Source organism: Ipomoea nil, unplaced genomic scaffold (assembly GCF_001879475.1).
Source record: "Ipomoea nil cultivar Tokyo-kokei standard unplaced genomic scaffold, Asagao_1.1 scaffold0579, whole genome shotgun sequence".
Classification (NCBI taxonomy): Eukaryota; Viridiplantae; Streptophyta; class Magnoliopsida; order Solanales; family Convolvulaceae; genus Ipomoea; species Ipomoea nil.
Window position 1 is genome coordinate 361644 of NW_017617007.1, and position 15838 is coordinate 377481.

The 15838-nt window shown below is 34.3% G+C and overlaps 2 protein-coding genes and 1 long non-coding RNA gene across 3 annotated transcripts in view; all 3 read right to left on the minus strand.

The window, feature by feature from the left end:
• LOC109174274 (B3 domain-containing protein At5g24050-like) overlaps positions 1-15838 on the minus strand; it is a 61111-nt gene that overhangs the window by 25757 nt on the left and 19516 nt on the right. Inside the window, exons 2-3 of the mRNA XM_019323520.1 lie at positions 189-281; positions 40-121 (exon numbers count right to left, since the gene is read on the minus strand). The gene's annotated coding sequence lies outside the window, so the exon portion shown is untranslated. The remainder of the gene's footprint in view (positions 1-39; positions 122-188; positions 282-15838) is intronic.
• LOC109174278 lies at positions 9243-9737 on the minus strand. The gene is made up of 3 exons (XR_002053043.1): positions 9716-9737; positions 9382-9577; positions 9243-9284 (listed from the first exon to the last, which is right to left on the minus strand). It is a non-coding gene; the product is annotated as an uncharacterized LOC109174278 (long non-coding RNA).
• Positions 13415-14062, minus strand: LOC109174249. Its single transcript, XM_019323494.1, has one exon. The coding sequence runs from the start codon at positions 14060-14062 to the stop codon at positions 13415-13417; it is 648 nt and encodes a 215-aa protein (XP_019179039.1).

Genomic DNA, 15838 nt, shown 5'->3' on the forward strand with positions numbered 1-15838 from the left:
TTCATCAGAAATCAGAATTAGGAAATTGAGTTGAGTTACCGTTGGTATGATGAATCATACTGTACCGTTGGTAATTGTATGATTCCCTCCAAACTTCCCGCCGCTCCCCCGCCGACTCCGACTAATTAAAATTTCAAATATTCCTTTTTTTTTTTTTAAATAGAAATTAAAAGCGTCTCTTAGCTTACCGGCGACACTTCTAGGTGGAAGAGCAGCTCCGGCTGAGGCGATGATAACCACCGGTCCACCCCTCCTCTGCTCCTCCGCCGTCGCATTCTCGTCTGAACTGCTGCGGAGGAAGCGAGAAATTGAGTTACCATGGCTCTTGCTCCGCCGGAGATGCCGCCGTCGAAGCCGAACTGCTGCGCTTTGCTGCGGAGGAAGACGAGGAGAGAAGAGACGCTTCGCCATTCTCGGATCTCTCTCTAAATTCAATGAAGAGTTTGATGCTGAATGAAGAGTTCACTAACATTAAGTTTGATGACTATGTAATTAAGAACATAGTAATTCACATTTTAACTCTTAAATTTCAAGGGAGAGATAGAATTTATATGGATGAGATGACTAAGTCGTAAAATGTCACCCTAATCAAGACTAATCAATAATTAACTCATTAATAAATACATCATAGCAAATATTATGTGTACGTGAATTTCCACAATGTTTTAGAACATTATGACATTTTTTTTTTATTTTAATAAATAAGCAATAATTGTTGGATAGGTATATAATAAATGATTAAATAAATTAGTTTTGTCATATTTATTGAAACTATGAATAATATTTTGGTGTTAAGTTGAAAATGTTTATTATTTTATACTTCAAATTTTATTATCTGTTAATTAAGAATGTTGATAAATAATTTTGATAAACTTTAAATTTAAGAATTAGATGAAGTTCCAAGAAGAATTGGAGAATCAGTAGAAGTTTCAAAAATAATTGAGGAATAGGAAGAAGTTCTCGAAAGGGATGAAAAATCAAAATATATTCTTAAAAGGATTGAGAGATCATAAGATTTTTGTTATTCCCTAAGGGTCCGTTTGGAAAGCAGGAAAATGACTTCTGGAAAATGTTTTCTGGAAAATGAGTCATTTTCCGGAAAACATTTTCCTTTCCAGTGTTTGGTTGCATTATGGAAAACTGTTTTTCTGTGTTTGGTTCATTTTCTGGAAAATGAGTAGAATTGTATAATTAAACATTTTAATTATTTTATTTAGAATATTACAACATGTATAATAATATATAATAATATAATATTAATTTTAAATATAATAAAAAATAGTTAAGTTTTTCAAAAAAAAAAAAAACTAATAATATATCAAAAATATTATGGTGGTGGTGTAGTGGTAGTGGTGTTATTCGTTATATAATAATAATAATAATAATAATAATAATAATAATAATAATAATAATAATAATAATAATAATAATAATAACAATAATAATAATAATAATAATAATAATAATAATAATTGGTGGTGATATGACGGTGGTGGTGTGGTGGCGGTGGTATGGTGGTGGTGGCGACGGTGGTGGTTGCGGTGGTATGGTCGTGGAGGTGGCGGCGGCGGCGGTGTGATGGTGGTGGCGGTGGTTGCTGTGGTATGGTGGTGGCAGCGGCGACGGTGATTGCGGTAGTATGCTGGTGGTGGCGGCGACGGCGGTAGTGGTGTTTGTGTTATGGTGGTAGTAGTATGACGGTGGTGGCAGTGGTCGTGTTGTTGCGGTGGTGGTGGCGGCGACGGTGGTTGCGGTGGTATGGTGGCGGTGGTGGCGGCGGTGGTTGCGGTGGTATGGTGGTGGTGGTGGCGGCGGCGACGGTGGCGGTGGTGTGGTGGTGGTGGCGGTGGTATGGTGGTGATGGCGGTGGCGGTGGTATGGTGGTAGTGGTGGCGGCGATGGTGGTTGTGGTGGTATGGTGGTGGTGGCGGTGGTAGCGGCGACAATGGTTGTAGTGGTATGGTGGTGGTGGTGGTGGTGGCGGCGACGGTGGTTGCGGTGGTATGGTGGTGATGGCGGTGGCGGTCGTATGGTGGTAGTGGTGGCGGCGACGGTGGTTGCGGTGGTATGGTAGTGGTGGTGGCGGCAGCGGTGGTGTGAAGGTGGTGGTAGTGGTTGCGGTGTTGGTGATGGTTGTGGTGGGGGTGTGATGGTGGCGGGGGTATAGTGGTGGTGGCGGCGGTAATAGTGGTGGTGATGGTGGTATGGTGTTGATGATGTTGGTGGTGGTGTGATGTTGGTGTAAAAGTTGGAAAATGACTTCCCCCCAAAAAAAAGGGAAGTCATTTTCCTCCAAAACAAACCTATTTTCCAAAGTCAACGGAAAATGATTTCCGTTGACTTGATTTTCCAGGCACATCCAAACACTGGAAACTTGGAAAATGATTTCCAGAACTCATTTTCCAGGCTTCCAAACACACCCTAAAGCCGTTTTTTTATGGAGAAAATCTAATAATGAATATTGTATTTATTAATTTAATAAAATCTTGGTCGATTATAATGAATTTAATTTACGAATAATTTATATTATTGTTATTTAATTTAATTTAATATATATACTCCGTATATATAAAATTATTATATATTTCACGTTTATTTATTATATATTTATATTTATAAAATGAAACTAACTAAGTAACTATATTTATAAATCAAAAGATGAGAATGGCTTGTATAACATTCTCTAGTAAATTCTCTCTCTCTCAACCCTCAAAACAATTTGTTGTTTCAACTTTGTCCCAATAAAGCCCATTGTTTGTTGTTTCCATTGTTTCGTTTAACCAACGAAATGAACTAAAGGACATCAACTCGTTAAGCAATGAATTTATACAACCCACCTGCATGGGTAGCTCAACTGGTCATAGAGGTAAAATTTTGGAATAATGACCAGCGATCGAGTCTCACCAGCGGCAGAAACATCAGAATAGCCAGGGAGTGTGGGGGCTAGTCACCAAGATTTACATCCCCTCCCAAATGCTCTGTCGGGTTGGGGTCATTCTTCCTTTTCCTTTTGGAAGAATGAATTACCAAATCATGCAACATCAATTCGTGATTAATGAATTGTATACCAATTCGCCAAGTTTCGATTCGATACCACCGAATTGATTAATGCATTGATTCATTAACAACCAACGATTCATTAACACCAACGATTCGTTAACACCAACGAATCATTAAAACAAACGAATCGTGCATATCAATCTGAGTACTATTCGGTTCCAATCGTACGCAATATTCATATTTCTCAATTTACTTTCTACCAAACTAAAATAACATTCATAAATTCGCAACTCCAAATATTATTTATGCTTTCATATATGGTAGTTCATCTGAAATATTAATCTTCATTACTATATAAATGTCTAATATTCCTCCTCCATTTATATAGTAAAATTAATACTGTACCAAGATAAATCCAAAACTCATGCATAAATGAAATTAAAGTGTTTTAGAGATTGAACTTTCACATAGTGTTATATGTGTTACATTAATTCGGATTGCAGTGATGGACGAACCTTGAATCGCGCAGTCTCTTTGAAGAAACGTAGATATAACACACACAAGTTTTACCGTCATTACAACTCACTGTAACTTGACATTATTATGGGTCATGTGTCTGTATCCATTAATGAGCACGTACCAAGTAAAGCCCAAACTTGTGTGAAGCGGCCACACTTCATACTCACAGAGGCTAATCTTTTATATCATGCACTGCACCTTGCATTTTTTCAAAAGATCAGTTAAGAGTAAAAACACATCCCTACAACAATGCAGAACCAAGCATCACTTTTTCTTGGGATACAATTTTTAATTTAAACTTTTGATGCTTGCAATCACAAAAATGAAGTACTCATCTACATTGACTCAAGGTCTAACGTAATAACTTAGACGTGAGTTGAGCTTTCCTTCACTTGCAATTAAATAATAAGGTTTCCTGTATCCCTTCCGATGTCTTTAGAACCATGTCCCTTGCAAAGACTTTTGCAAACGGATCCGTTAAAACTGGGAATGTACCAAGTCAAGTGCTACAACACTATTACCTAGGATTTCCCACATAGCTAAGTCTCAAGCCCATATGCCTTCACTTGTCATTATAAACACAAGTTTATATGATATGGCCAGTGTTGTGACGATGTCATAATGTATTAAACTGGTGACATCGGTTTTGGCCAAACTAGAATCTAAATAATTATATTCCTTAACCAATCAACTTCTTGCATGTCAAAGCCAACGTAAGAAATTCAGATGCCATAGTTGAAAAGGCAACTTTACTTTTAGAAACCCATAAAACAACACCTCCTCCAAGCAGAAATATTCATCTACTAATTGAAGAACAAGTTTCATGATTAGACATTCAACTGACATTAGAATATCTTTCCATGATGGAAATTTCTATTAAATATACTAAACCATAATTAATGGTTTTATTCAAGTATATCAAAATTTCTTTTAATCCCATCCACTTAGCCAACTGAACATGATGATAGATAGAATTTTAATATTCTATTAATGAACTGGTGAAATAAAATATTTAATTGATTATACCGGAACCCACTTAATAGGTTCCTAGTCAATAAATATTTATTTCCTGCAAATTCTATAATCAAGAATTTCAATCACCATGTTGAATTCATTAACCGTGAGTGATTCTTTAAATAAAAATTAAAACTCCTCCATTTGAAATACCATCCACTTTGGAGAAATCATATACCGATAAACCTCCTCCATTTAGCAATATCCATTCACTTTGGAGAAGAAACCATTTTTTATTTAAAGCTTCAATTTTTCATGTTTCCTCTAAACTGAAGAATCATACCAACTTAAATCATAATTCATGATTTAAATATGAAATTCTTTTCACGGCTAATTCTCATACTAGATAAACCAGTAAACTTTTTGACTTTCAGGATTTTAACACATTCTTAATATGAGAAATTGTGTGTTAAATACATTCATAAATTTTTACGAATTTCATTATGCATACTTCATGCATAAAACCTCCTGCATCCCTTCAGTATACTGGAATATTTTTAATGCATTTCTGTCTTTATCAGAAACTTAAAAGAATATTCTCACGGCTTTCTGCCTTCATAAAAATATAAAAAGATATTCTAGACTTTCACAAGAATAAAATTATTTGTGTGCTAAAATAATCAATAATTCTATGCAGATATTATTAAATAATTCCACAATTTGTAACCAAGTAGAAGGCAACAAAAAAATGACATCACCAAAATAATCCATATTTGGCAGATTTACCGCACCTCAAGATCCAACGTATTATATATGTATCTTGTATACTATGCATGCAACCGAGACAAAATCTCAAAATAAAAATATTTATACACATGCATAACCATATCCTTGTATCTATCAAACTATGCAAAACTCAAAAGAATCTCATGCATATATTCTAGACATGATCCAGAACTTAACCATTAAATAAAATAAAACTTACATTCATGCCGAGGCCGAGACAAATGAAAAGTATTGTACTGATCACATTCTGTAACTTGTATCTGCTTTAATGATCCATCTCTTCCGGCTTTTGATGCGCTAAAACCACTCACCCCATCGTGGAGAGAACATATCTTCTCATGCCAATTAAATCATGGCTAACAAAATGATTTATTTAAATAAAATCATTTCACACATCTTACTAATCATCTTGCCATAACTTGATGCCACTTGATTTTAAGTGAATATGAAGGCAGACTTCATAACATGGATCAAATCCATATGTATAACATGCACACGACTTGCCATGAACACCATGCAAATATCTACACGGAAATCTTCTTGTACATAAACAACGACAAACCCAAAATTGATTTATGTCATCCTCTCATCAACAAATTCGGAATCTCATTCCGAAAATATTACCGTGATGAGAACTTATTCTTCCATGCCTGACATCTTGCCTTCAAAACTTTCAAGGCAAGACCAATGATCACATATTTATAATTTTAAAGCTTATAGATTGTTGGAAAAGAGTGCTTGTATTCTGTAATACATTTGAGATACAACAAAACTATAGAATACAACAGGGAACAAAAACTGGATCATTTGATATCTTCAGGTGTGTAATCACTTTCTTATAAGCTTTAAATCTCCCTCTGATGGATTTAATTAACCCGGGGTAGACCTGAATTACTAAACCCGATAAATAAGGGATTGGAAAAGACGTTGAATGTGTGTCGCGGGGACAACTTTGTATTGATAACGTTTGTAGAAGGGTTACAAGGTAACATATGGTAATAATAATAAGAAGTAGATGTCCTAACAAGACAAGGATATGTCCTTTTATACTAAATAATTCTTCCAACCGACCTCAAGAGAATAGGGCGGGCGGTTGGATCTTAGTTGACCGGGTCACGCGGGGAGGCCCCGTTGGGGTCTCCAACTGGGGTCCACGTAGTAGGCCCCGCCCGAGGTCCACGCCAGAGACCCCGTTGGGGTCTCCAAGGCCTCTCGTATCACGCCGCCACCCAGGGTCGGATTGCCCCGAATCCATTCTCCTTATATATCCATCATGTATAACATGCACACAACTTGCCATGAACACCATGCAAATATCTACACAGAAATCTTCTTGTACATAAACAACGACAAACCCAAAATTGATTTATGTCATCCTCTCATCAACAAATTCGGAATCTCATTCTGAAAATATTACCGTGATGAGAACTTATTCTTCCATGCCTGACATCTTGCCTTCAAAACTTTCAAGGCAAGACCAATGATCACATATTTATAACTTTAAAGCTTATAGATTGTTGGAAAAGAGTGCTTGTATTCTGTAATACATTTGAGATACAACAAAACTATAGAATACAACAGGGAACAAAAACTGGATCATTTGATATCTTCAGGTGTGTAATCACTTTCCTATAAGCTTTAAATCTCCCTCTGATGGATTTAATTAACCCGGGGTAGACCTGAATTACTAAACCCGATAAATAAGGGATTGGAAAAGACGTTGAATGTGTGTCGCGGGGACAACTTTGTATTGATAACGTTTGTAAAAGGGTTACAAGGTAACATATGGTAATAATAATAAGAAGTAGATGTCCTAACAAGACAAAGATATGTCCTTTTATACTAAATAATTCTTCCAACCGACCCCAAGAGAATAGGGCGGGCAGTTGGATCTTAGTTGACCGGGTCACGCGGGGAGGCCCCGTTGGGGTCTCCAACTGGGGTCCACGTAGCAGGCCCCGCCCGAGGTCCACACCAGAGACCCCGTTGGGGTCTCCAAGGCCTCTCGTATCACGCCGCCACCCAGGGTCGGATTGCCCCGAATCCATTCTCCTTATATATCCATCATGAGTCCTCCACTCTCTGAGTTGCGAGTCTTCGTCAACGAAAGAGAGTAGCTCGAGTATAAGGTCGACCCCAAGCCCACGAGAAGGCGTCAGCCTCGCCTCCTTCCTCTTTGGCCGATTTCTGAGGTCGTCCCCAACTGGGGTCCACGTAGTAGACCTCAGCCGAGGTCTACGCCGGGGACCCAGTTGAGGTCTCCAAGGCCCTTCGCATCACGCCGCGACCCGCGGGTCAGTTTGCCCCGAATCCATTCTCCTAATATATCCATCACCCTCTATAAAAGCAACAAGGTTCAAGATTTAATCTTATGGGATACAAGAAGATGATGAATGAAATTCTCAAGTTGCTTTGTTTGAGAATTTCATGTAGAACTGTAGAACTGTGAAATATCTTGCACTACTACACAACAGCCTTTTAACGTCGGCTAAATAGAGCTTTTAACGTCGGCTAAGTTCCGAAGTTGTTCTGGGCGACGTTGTATATATTATCTATAACGTCGGCTATATAAATAGCCGACGTTATATATTTTTTTAAATTTAATTAATAATTACCTACAACGTCGACTAATAACAATTAGCAGACGTTGTAGGTAATTTTTTTTTTTAAATACTATACAACGTTGGTCAATTGGTATTAGCCGACGTTGTAGGTATTTTATTTTTTTATTAAATACCAATTAATCGACGTTGTAAACTGTATTTATTTTAAAAAAATATATATATTCAACGTCGGCTAATACTTATTAGCCGACGTTGTATGTTTTTTTTTTAATATACAGTTTATTTGTCCATTTATACCCAAAAACATGCTCAAATTACTCCCAACCACAACCACAAACTAAACCTGCTCAATTTCTCACAACCACAACCAAAACCTGCTCAATTATTGCACCACAACCACAGCAAAATATGTAGAATCTAATATTTATAATGAAACAAGTAATAAAAAGTAATAAATCTCACAATTTGATCCTAATTAATAATACAAGTTAACATTATCAAAACCTAATATCAATTTGTTAAATTTACATACTTAACCATACATCAACAAAGAAGTCGGCCCATACGTCTCTTACTTGATCAATTTCTTGTTGAGTGTAGCTCGATCCACCAACTCTCTCAACAATCTACAAAGTTGATAATTATTAAATAATTAGTAAGCTAGCATTTTTAAAATTAGAAAGAGAAAGGTATTATATTAAATTACATGCGCATTCAAAAAAAAAAAATATTAAATTACATGCCTTACTCATTCCCGCACATGCTTCTTTGGACAGAATTTCAAGCATGTATTTCATCACATAATATCCACATGCCGACATGCCGTACTTCCAACTTGTTGAGCACACTACATTTGAATTAAATTACATTTAAAATTTTATTTAATAAAAAACAATAAAATATATGTAGTTTTACAAATGTATAAAATACTTACCAAAACCTTTGTCCATTTTGGTGAACGAGTTGATCCATTGCTTCTCAACAACTTTTCTGAATTGACACACCTAAAATTATAAGAGATTAGTATACATAAATACTTTATGACATCATGCATACTTTATTAATTATACATATTAATACTTAAAAGTTCACATACTTTTCAACAATATCTTTGATGTCATCACGTGACTGGTCTCCAATTGAATCAAACCAATAGATTTCATTAAGTTGAGGACAAATTGCCATCAACATCCAATGGTCACTACAAATCAATAATGTATTAGTTGTAAGTAAATATAATATATAATAAAAGTGTATTATATATAAGTTATTTTATTTGAAACAATTAAAACTTACTTTAAAATATATCGCGCTAGATAGCATTGCTTTTGGCCATATTGCATGGTGACGTTGATATACCCTGTCCGTTTATCTATAGAATTCGAAATTGGTTGAATGAAATGTGGATCTAAGAAGCCATATGTGGTCTGTGATGCCAAATCAAATTTGTCATAAAGACCCCTATTCAAAAATACAATCAATCATATATATTAGTAATATAATAGATGAAATGAAAAATATTATATAAATAAATATAAGTAAAGAACTTAATTATTACCTTATAAAGAACTGCAATATGGAAACATCTAATGTCTCCATCCTTAAGAAACGCATAATCTCCAACGGGTCAAGTTGTAAGGGATAGTCAACATCGCCCACAATACCACGCTCCATCTTTATCACAACATTTTCATCAAGTTTGCGAACAATTTTATATACCTTTAGACATCGAGGACTCAAAGAAGTCGGATCAGCTATAGTCAGATCAGCAGAAGGTCGTTGCACATCGGAATCATAAGTCATTTGTACCTGTTCAATATAAGTAACAATTATTATTTTTTAAAAGTAAATTAAACACTATTTTAAAATCCAAAATTTTTTAAAATACATACCTCATCAGCTTCGGTATACAACTGAACCAACTTCTTTGGCCAAATAATAAAGTTGTGCAATGCATCCCTTAACAGTTGAACCTCATCGGTAGGGAAGGGTACCTTTGCACTTGACACGAGAATTTCAGTCACGATAACCTTCACTTGATCCACATGTATTTGTATCCCGTGAACCCTTTCGGCCTTGTAAACTGTCCCATGTGCAACTTTACGTCTAATGGGAACTTCCAAATACAATTCACATCCGACGTTATATATACGACGTTAAAAAAAAAAAAAAAAAAAAAAAAAAAAAAAAAAAAAAAAAACAACGTCGGCTAATTGTTATTAGCCGACGTCGTATGATCCTTATTTTTTTTATTTGTTTTATTTTTACTATATAACGTCGGCTATTTATGTTTAGCCGATGTTATATATAAATAATTATTTAAATAAAAACAAAAATACACCTTACGACGTCGGCTATCTATACAGCCGACGTCATAGGTTATTTATTTCTTTTTATTTTTATTTTTATTTTTATTTATAACGTCGGCTATTTGATAATAGCCGACGTTATAAAGTTAATAAATTTAAAAAAAAAAAAAAATTACAAAGTCTTTAATGTCGGCTATGTATATAGCCGAAGTTAAAGGCCCGATGTTGTATGTGAATTCTGTAGTAGTGTTTGGTTTCCTGCAAATTGATTGCTTCCATCAATTGCCTGTTGATTTCCTGTATCTTTCAAATGTCCCTCCAACATATTTATATAAAATATTTTGATGGTTATGAGAGGTTACATGGAAGTTACAGAAGTTTAAAACTCCCTGCCAACTTCCAAAAAGATATATCTTAACTGATATATTAATCATGGAAAATAATAATAATTAATTAAATCTTATTTTCATAAGATATATACCTCCGTATGTTCATGCACTGCATGCGAATTTATAAAGTAAAATATATATATTATATATATTTATTATTCAATGCATGTTCCATGCAATGCAACATAATAGTAGATAATATATATATGTATTTGTACTTCACACGCATGCAGCATCACCACGTCACATGCAGCCGAAACCACACCAGCGAATTGAGAGGTTATAACGCATGCTTCAAACGAATCCATTGTTTCGCTTAACCAACGAAATGAACTAAAGGTCATCAACTCGTTAAGCAATGAATTTATACAAACCGAATCTTTCGTTAATTACCGAATCATGCAACAATTTGTATTCAACGAATTGTGCATCAATTCGTGATTAATGAATTGTACACCAATTCGCCAAGTTTTGATTCGATACCACCGAATTGATTAATGCATTGATTCGTTAACAATCAGCGATTCGTTAACATCAACAAATCATTAAAACAAACGAATCGTGTATATCATTCTGAGTACTATTCAGTTCCAATCGTAGGCAATATTCATATTTCTCAATTTACTTTCTACGAAACTAAAATAATATTCATAACTTCACAACTCCAAATATTATTTATACTTTCATGGTAGTCCATCTGAAATATTAATCTCCATTACTATATAAATGTCTAACAAATTCTAGATACCTCTCATTTAGATCTCATTTACTAACTCCAAAGAGCTCACCCACTTCTTCCTGCAAGTCCTCGATCACTTAAAAAAAAAAAAAAAAAAAAAAAAAAGATGATTTGTTGTAATTTATAGCATGTCTCAAGGTAGACCTAAACTTTATAATTAAGTACATCTATTAACATGTAGCTCTCTAGAGGATTTGTCTTACATACATTTATTATATAAATATCCAACACTGATCACTAAAGGGGAGGGCTAGCCGTGGCATGCCTCAAAATAAGTCATCAAAGGAGGATTGACCAAGACCGCTTGAGATGAAAATCACTATTGGAAATTTATATAGTTATGGAGATTAATGTTTCAAATGTACTACCATGAAAGTTTAAATAATATTTGTAGTTGTGGAGTTATAAATATTATTTAAATTTGGTAAAAAGTTAATTGGAAAATACGGATTATGCGGAAAGTTGGAACTGAAGAGTACTCGGTCAGAGGATGAAGAAGATGGTGTGAAAAGACCAAATTGCCCATGATTAACCGGAGTTCTCGCCAGCTTGTTGACAGACTACGGCCGGAGGGACTAAATCGAATAAAAATTGAGGGACTACATTGATAGTTCGCTAATATATATAATTGAGGGACTAAATCATTGATTAACTCTTTTAAGAAAAATGATCAAATTAGTCACCTAACTACATACAAAAATGCAATTGGACCATTTAAGTAAAAAAATTACAATTATGTTCTCGAACTATCCAAAATAATACAATTCAACAAAATTTGACCTGTTTCTCCGATTTTTGTTATCGCCTGCGGTCATCCTATTGAAATATTACATTTTAAAAAATTATTTTAATAATTTTAAATAAAATAATGAAAACAAAAACAAAACCAACAAAAAATTGCTTCATTCATTGTCGTTAACTTGTCATTTGTCTTTAGAATTCGTTCCTCTAGTTTCATAATTTTTGAACTTTATTTTCACAATTTTAGATCTCAATATACAAAATTACAGAACTCAATATTCATAATTTTTGAACTCTAGTTTCATAATTTTGAACAATATTTTCAAACACAAAAAAAAAAAAAAAAAAAAAATCATTTGCTGAGGAGCGGTGCCACTAACGGCACCGTTATTATAGACGCGCGTTGTGGACTTGTGTCTACCACCTCATAATTTGCCCTAATTAACTAATTTTAACTTATTTGACTACTATTAGCTTTTCGACTTGGTTTAACAATTTGATTAATTAGCTTTTGGTAACAACTTATTGCTCCAAAACTCTAAAATTCAAAAACATGTTCAAAGTAACTTTTTCGATTAGCTTTTTTAGAGAGTCATTTTGCATGTAATCAGCCATCAGCTATCAACTAGTCAAACTCACTAACCAAATTAGCTAACAGCTATTAGCTAATAATAACTATTTACCAATTAAACGCAGCTTTTATGTAATTGCTTGTTGATTATTATTCATGATTTGTTTATAAGGTTTGTATTTGTTTTTGTTAATGAGAATGAGAGTAGGGATACTTTAATTTGATGGTTTCAAAACCTTCCCTGAACTCTTGGACTTTATCATCTAGCTAGGGACACTAACACAATTTCGAAGCTCTCCCGTTTAAGATTTTTGTATGCCTCTATTAGTCTCAAGCTAAGGTAAACTTCCTGCAGCCACTGTGAGAAGTACTCATAGCAAAATACAGACCAAGTGTTTTGCCTTGAAGGTCTGACTAACACAGAAATCTGGAAATAGGAATTAGGAATAGGAATGGTAGTTTTCGATCGATCTAATATGATGGGTTTAACAAAAACCATTACCTTATTCCCACCATTTGAGATCAAATAATAGTCACGAGAACCATAGACTAATTAAGAGAGACTGCAAGCTATCAAGTATCAAGTTTTTCATACTTAACCACAATTAACATCGTTACAGGATTAACACTAATTACATGCATAAGCAAACACAACAAAATATATACTAAAATCTGTGAAACAAAAACACTCGTAATCAACTAATCAGGCATATGACACATCAAAATCTGTAGTCAATATTGAGTAGGTGCAAATTAAAAGGAGAATAAACTAATATGACAGGCATTTCAATTCCCTCCCTGGCCCGCTTCTTGCAAAATCTCTTCGGTAATAAGACCCTCCCTCAAACTATGAACAGTTCCTCCAACAAACGTTGTTGGATAGCAACTAGTTCGGGATCCTCATTCAGAATACCCATATCATCATCATCATCATTATTATCATCACAGCCGCCATTATTATTCTCCCCTTGCATAGATTGTTGCACTACACCGGCCGGTTGTGCCAAAATCTCCTCCGTAGGCGGTGGAGGCGGTAATGTCTCCGTGGCCGTGGAATCATCTAACGGAATCCCCATCAAGATTTGCCATATCTTCTCAATAGGAACATCCTTGATTTCTTGAGGTTTATCATCTGCACTCTTTTTTCTTTGGAGCCTGCAAACCACAAAATCCTTTGTATGTTCCAAAACAGGATACTTCTCCGTAGCTTTCATGATCGCTGCATCATTGAGATAAAACTCTTTGAGAAGCCATTTCCGATCTTGCTCCGGTTCCTCTTTGTTCCGGTAAAGGAAGCACCGCTTATACCCTAACGCCACTCCAGTTCCCTTGTGAATTATTGATTTGCCTTTATCTTGACCGTGCCAGGTGCCACGTCTCTTCCCCACTGTGCGCGTGCGCTCGAATCTTGAAGCGGATTTGGATTTCCTGTTCAACTTAGTGAAAAAATATTGATATTTCTCATGCGAATCCCACGGTATATCTCCCATGGCTCTTTGTCCCCGTACAGATCTTCATGCCGAATATTCGTGTTAAACCAACCCTTCCCAGTAATAAAACTTAAAAGAATCATGAGCAATTCATAGTCGTAAGGTTGAAACCGATCACAACAACTCTTCTTCATATTTAGGTATTTAGTGCATCTGCAGGTAAGGTTTTGTAATTAGTAATTTTGTATGATCGACTACCGCTTTCCTTAATATTTATATTTGCATGTCTTAATTCTATTTCAATCAGAAGACAAATTCATATTTATATTTGTCTTAATTCTATTTCAATCTGAAGACAAATTCTATCAGAAGAAGCTGCACTGATATTATGAATTCCAGAACACAAATTAGAGCATTTATATAATAATAAAAAATAACCCCTACTCTCATTCAAAATGAATTGAACAGTATTTGATAGAAATTCATAACAAAATTCCAAACTCTTTTGAATTAGTTTCAAAAAGACAAAAAAGCATATACAAAGAGCATATTTGTATCTCCTAATAAATTGAAGTGGTAAGCTGATTAAAAGGTCAAGACAGTCTAACTAGAGCCATCCACAAGTCTACGTCAACCCGAATAGCCCACAATTGAACTATCATCTTCCTTTCAAATTTATTCCGTCTTCTTATTTCATTCCAAGTATTAGTTATGACGTAAGATACACTGGAAACTCCCCTTTCCTTCTTCATCTCCCACCTCCTCTTTATTTCATTCCAAGTATTAGTTATGACGTAAAAAAAATCAATGATTTCATTATTATGGATGAAAAGCATGTACGCCACTTTATTCATAATTTTTGAACTTCATATTCATAATTATTGAACTCTATATTCGCAATTACAGAACTCTATATTCATAATTACTGAACTAATGTTCATAATTATAAAGCTATTATTCATAATTTTTTAACTTCATATTCACAATTATTGAATCTCTATATTCATAATTATAGAACTATATGTTCATAATTATGTTCACAACTCTATGTTCATAATTATAGAACTATATGTTCATAATTTTTGAACTATATATTCATAATTATGAACAGTTTTGGAACCGTGTCCACCTTTATCCACCTTGCAAGGTGGACACGGTTCCACATCATAATTTTCCCACTTTATTGCTCTTATTACTTAAATTAAAAAATAAATTAGTAGTTACAACAAAAAATAATACATATGCATTTAATTAATTTAGAATTAGATGTCTCACAACACATGAAACATGTAGGGAAAAATTACCGCTACCAAATATCAACATGTGCTTGTAAGATAAAGAGTTCATAGCACAACTAAGATCTCAGTCATATACACAACAAGACAAATCTAAAACTCCATACATCATAATCTCATTGCATGATGAATCCATTTATGATACTACCAATAACTCAATTGCACATGACACACTACCAATAAAAATAAATAAATAAATAAATAAATAACATGTACTGAAGATGAAAACAATAACAATGCTACCTAAAAGAGAATTAGAAAAATTTATCTCTCATATATTATCTTGCATTATATTTATATACATTAAATTACCGATTTAAATAAACAAGTTTAACATTTATTTACCTATGCATGAACATCTTTTATATAATATTGCATTGGTATACTTTGAAATACTTATTTAAAAATAAGTATTGGGCATTATCCTATTCGCGCAAAGCGCGTAGAAAAACTAGTATATTAATAATATTTGAGTCGATGTATAAATATTTAAATTAGAACATAAAATATTATACAGTGTAACAAATTAAAGATATGGTCA

Bases quoted from the DNA above. Each gene is read 5' to 3' on its own strand.
- LOC109174249 (XM_019323494.1), bottom strand. From the start codon at position 14,062: ATGGGAGATATACCGTGGGATTCGCATGAGAAATATCAATATTTTTTC.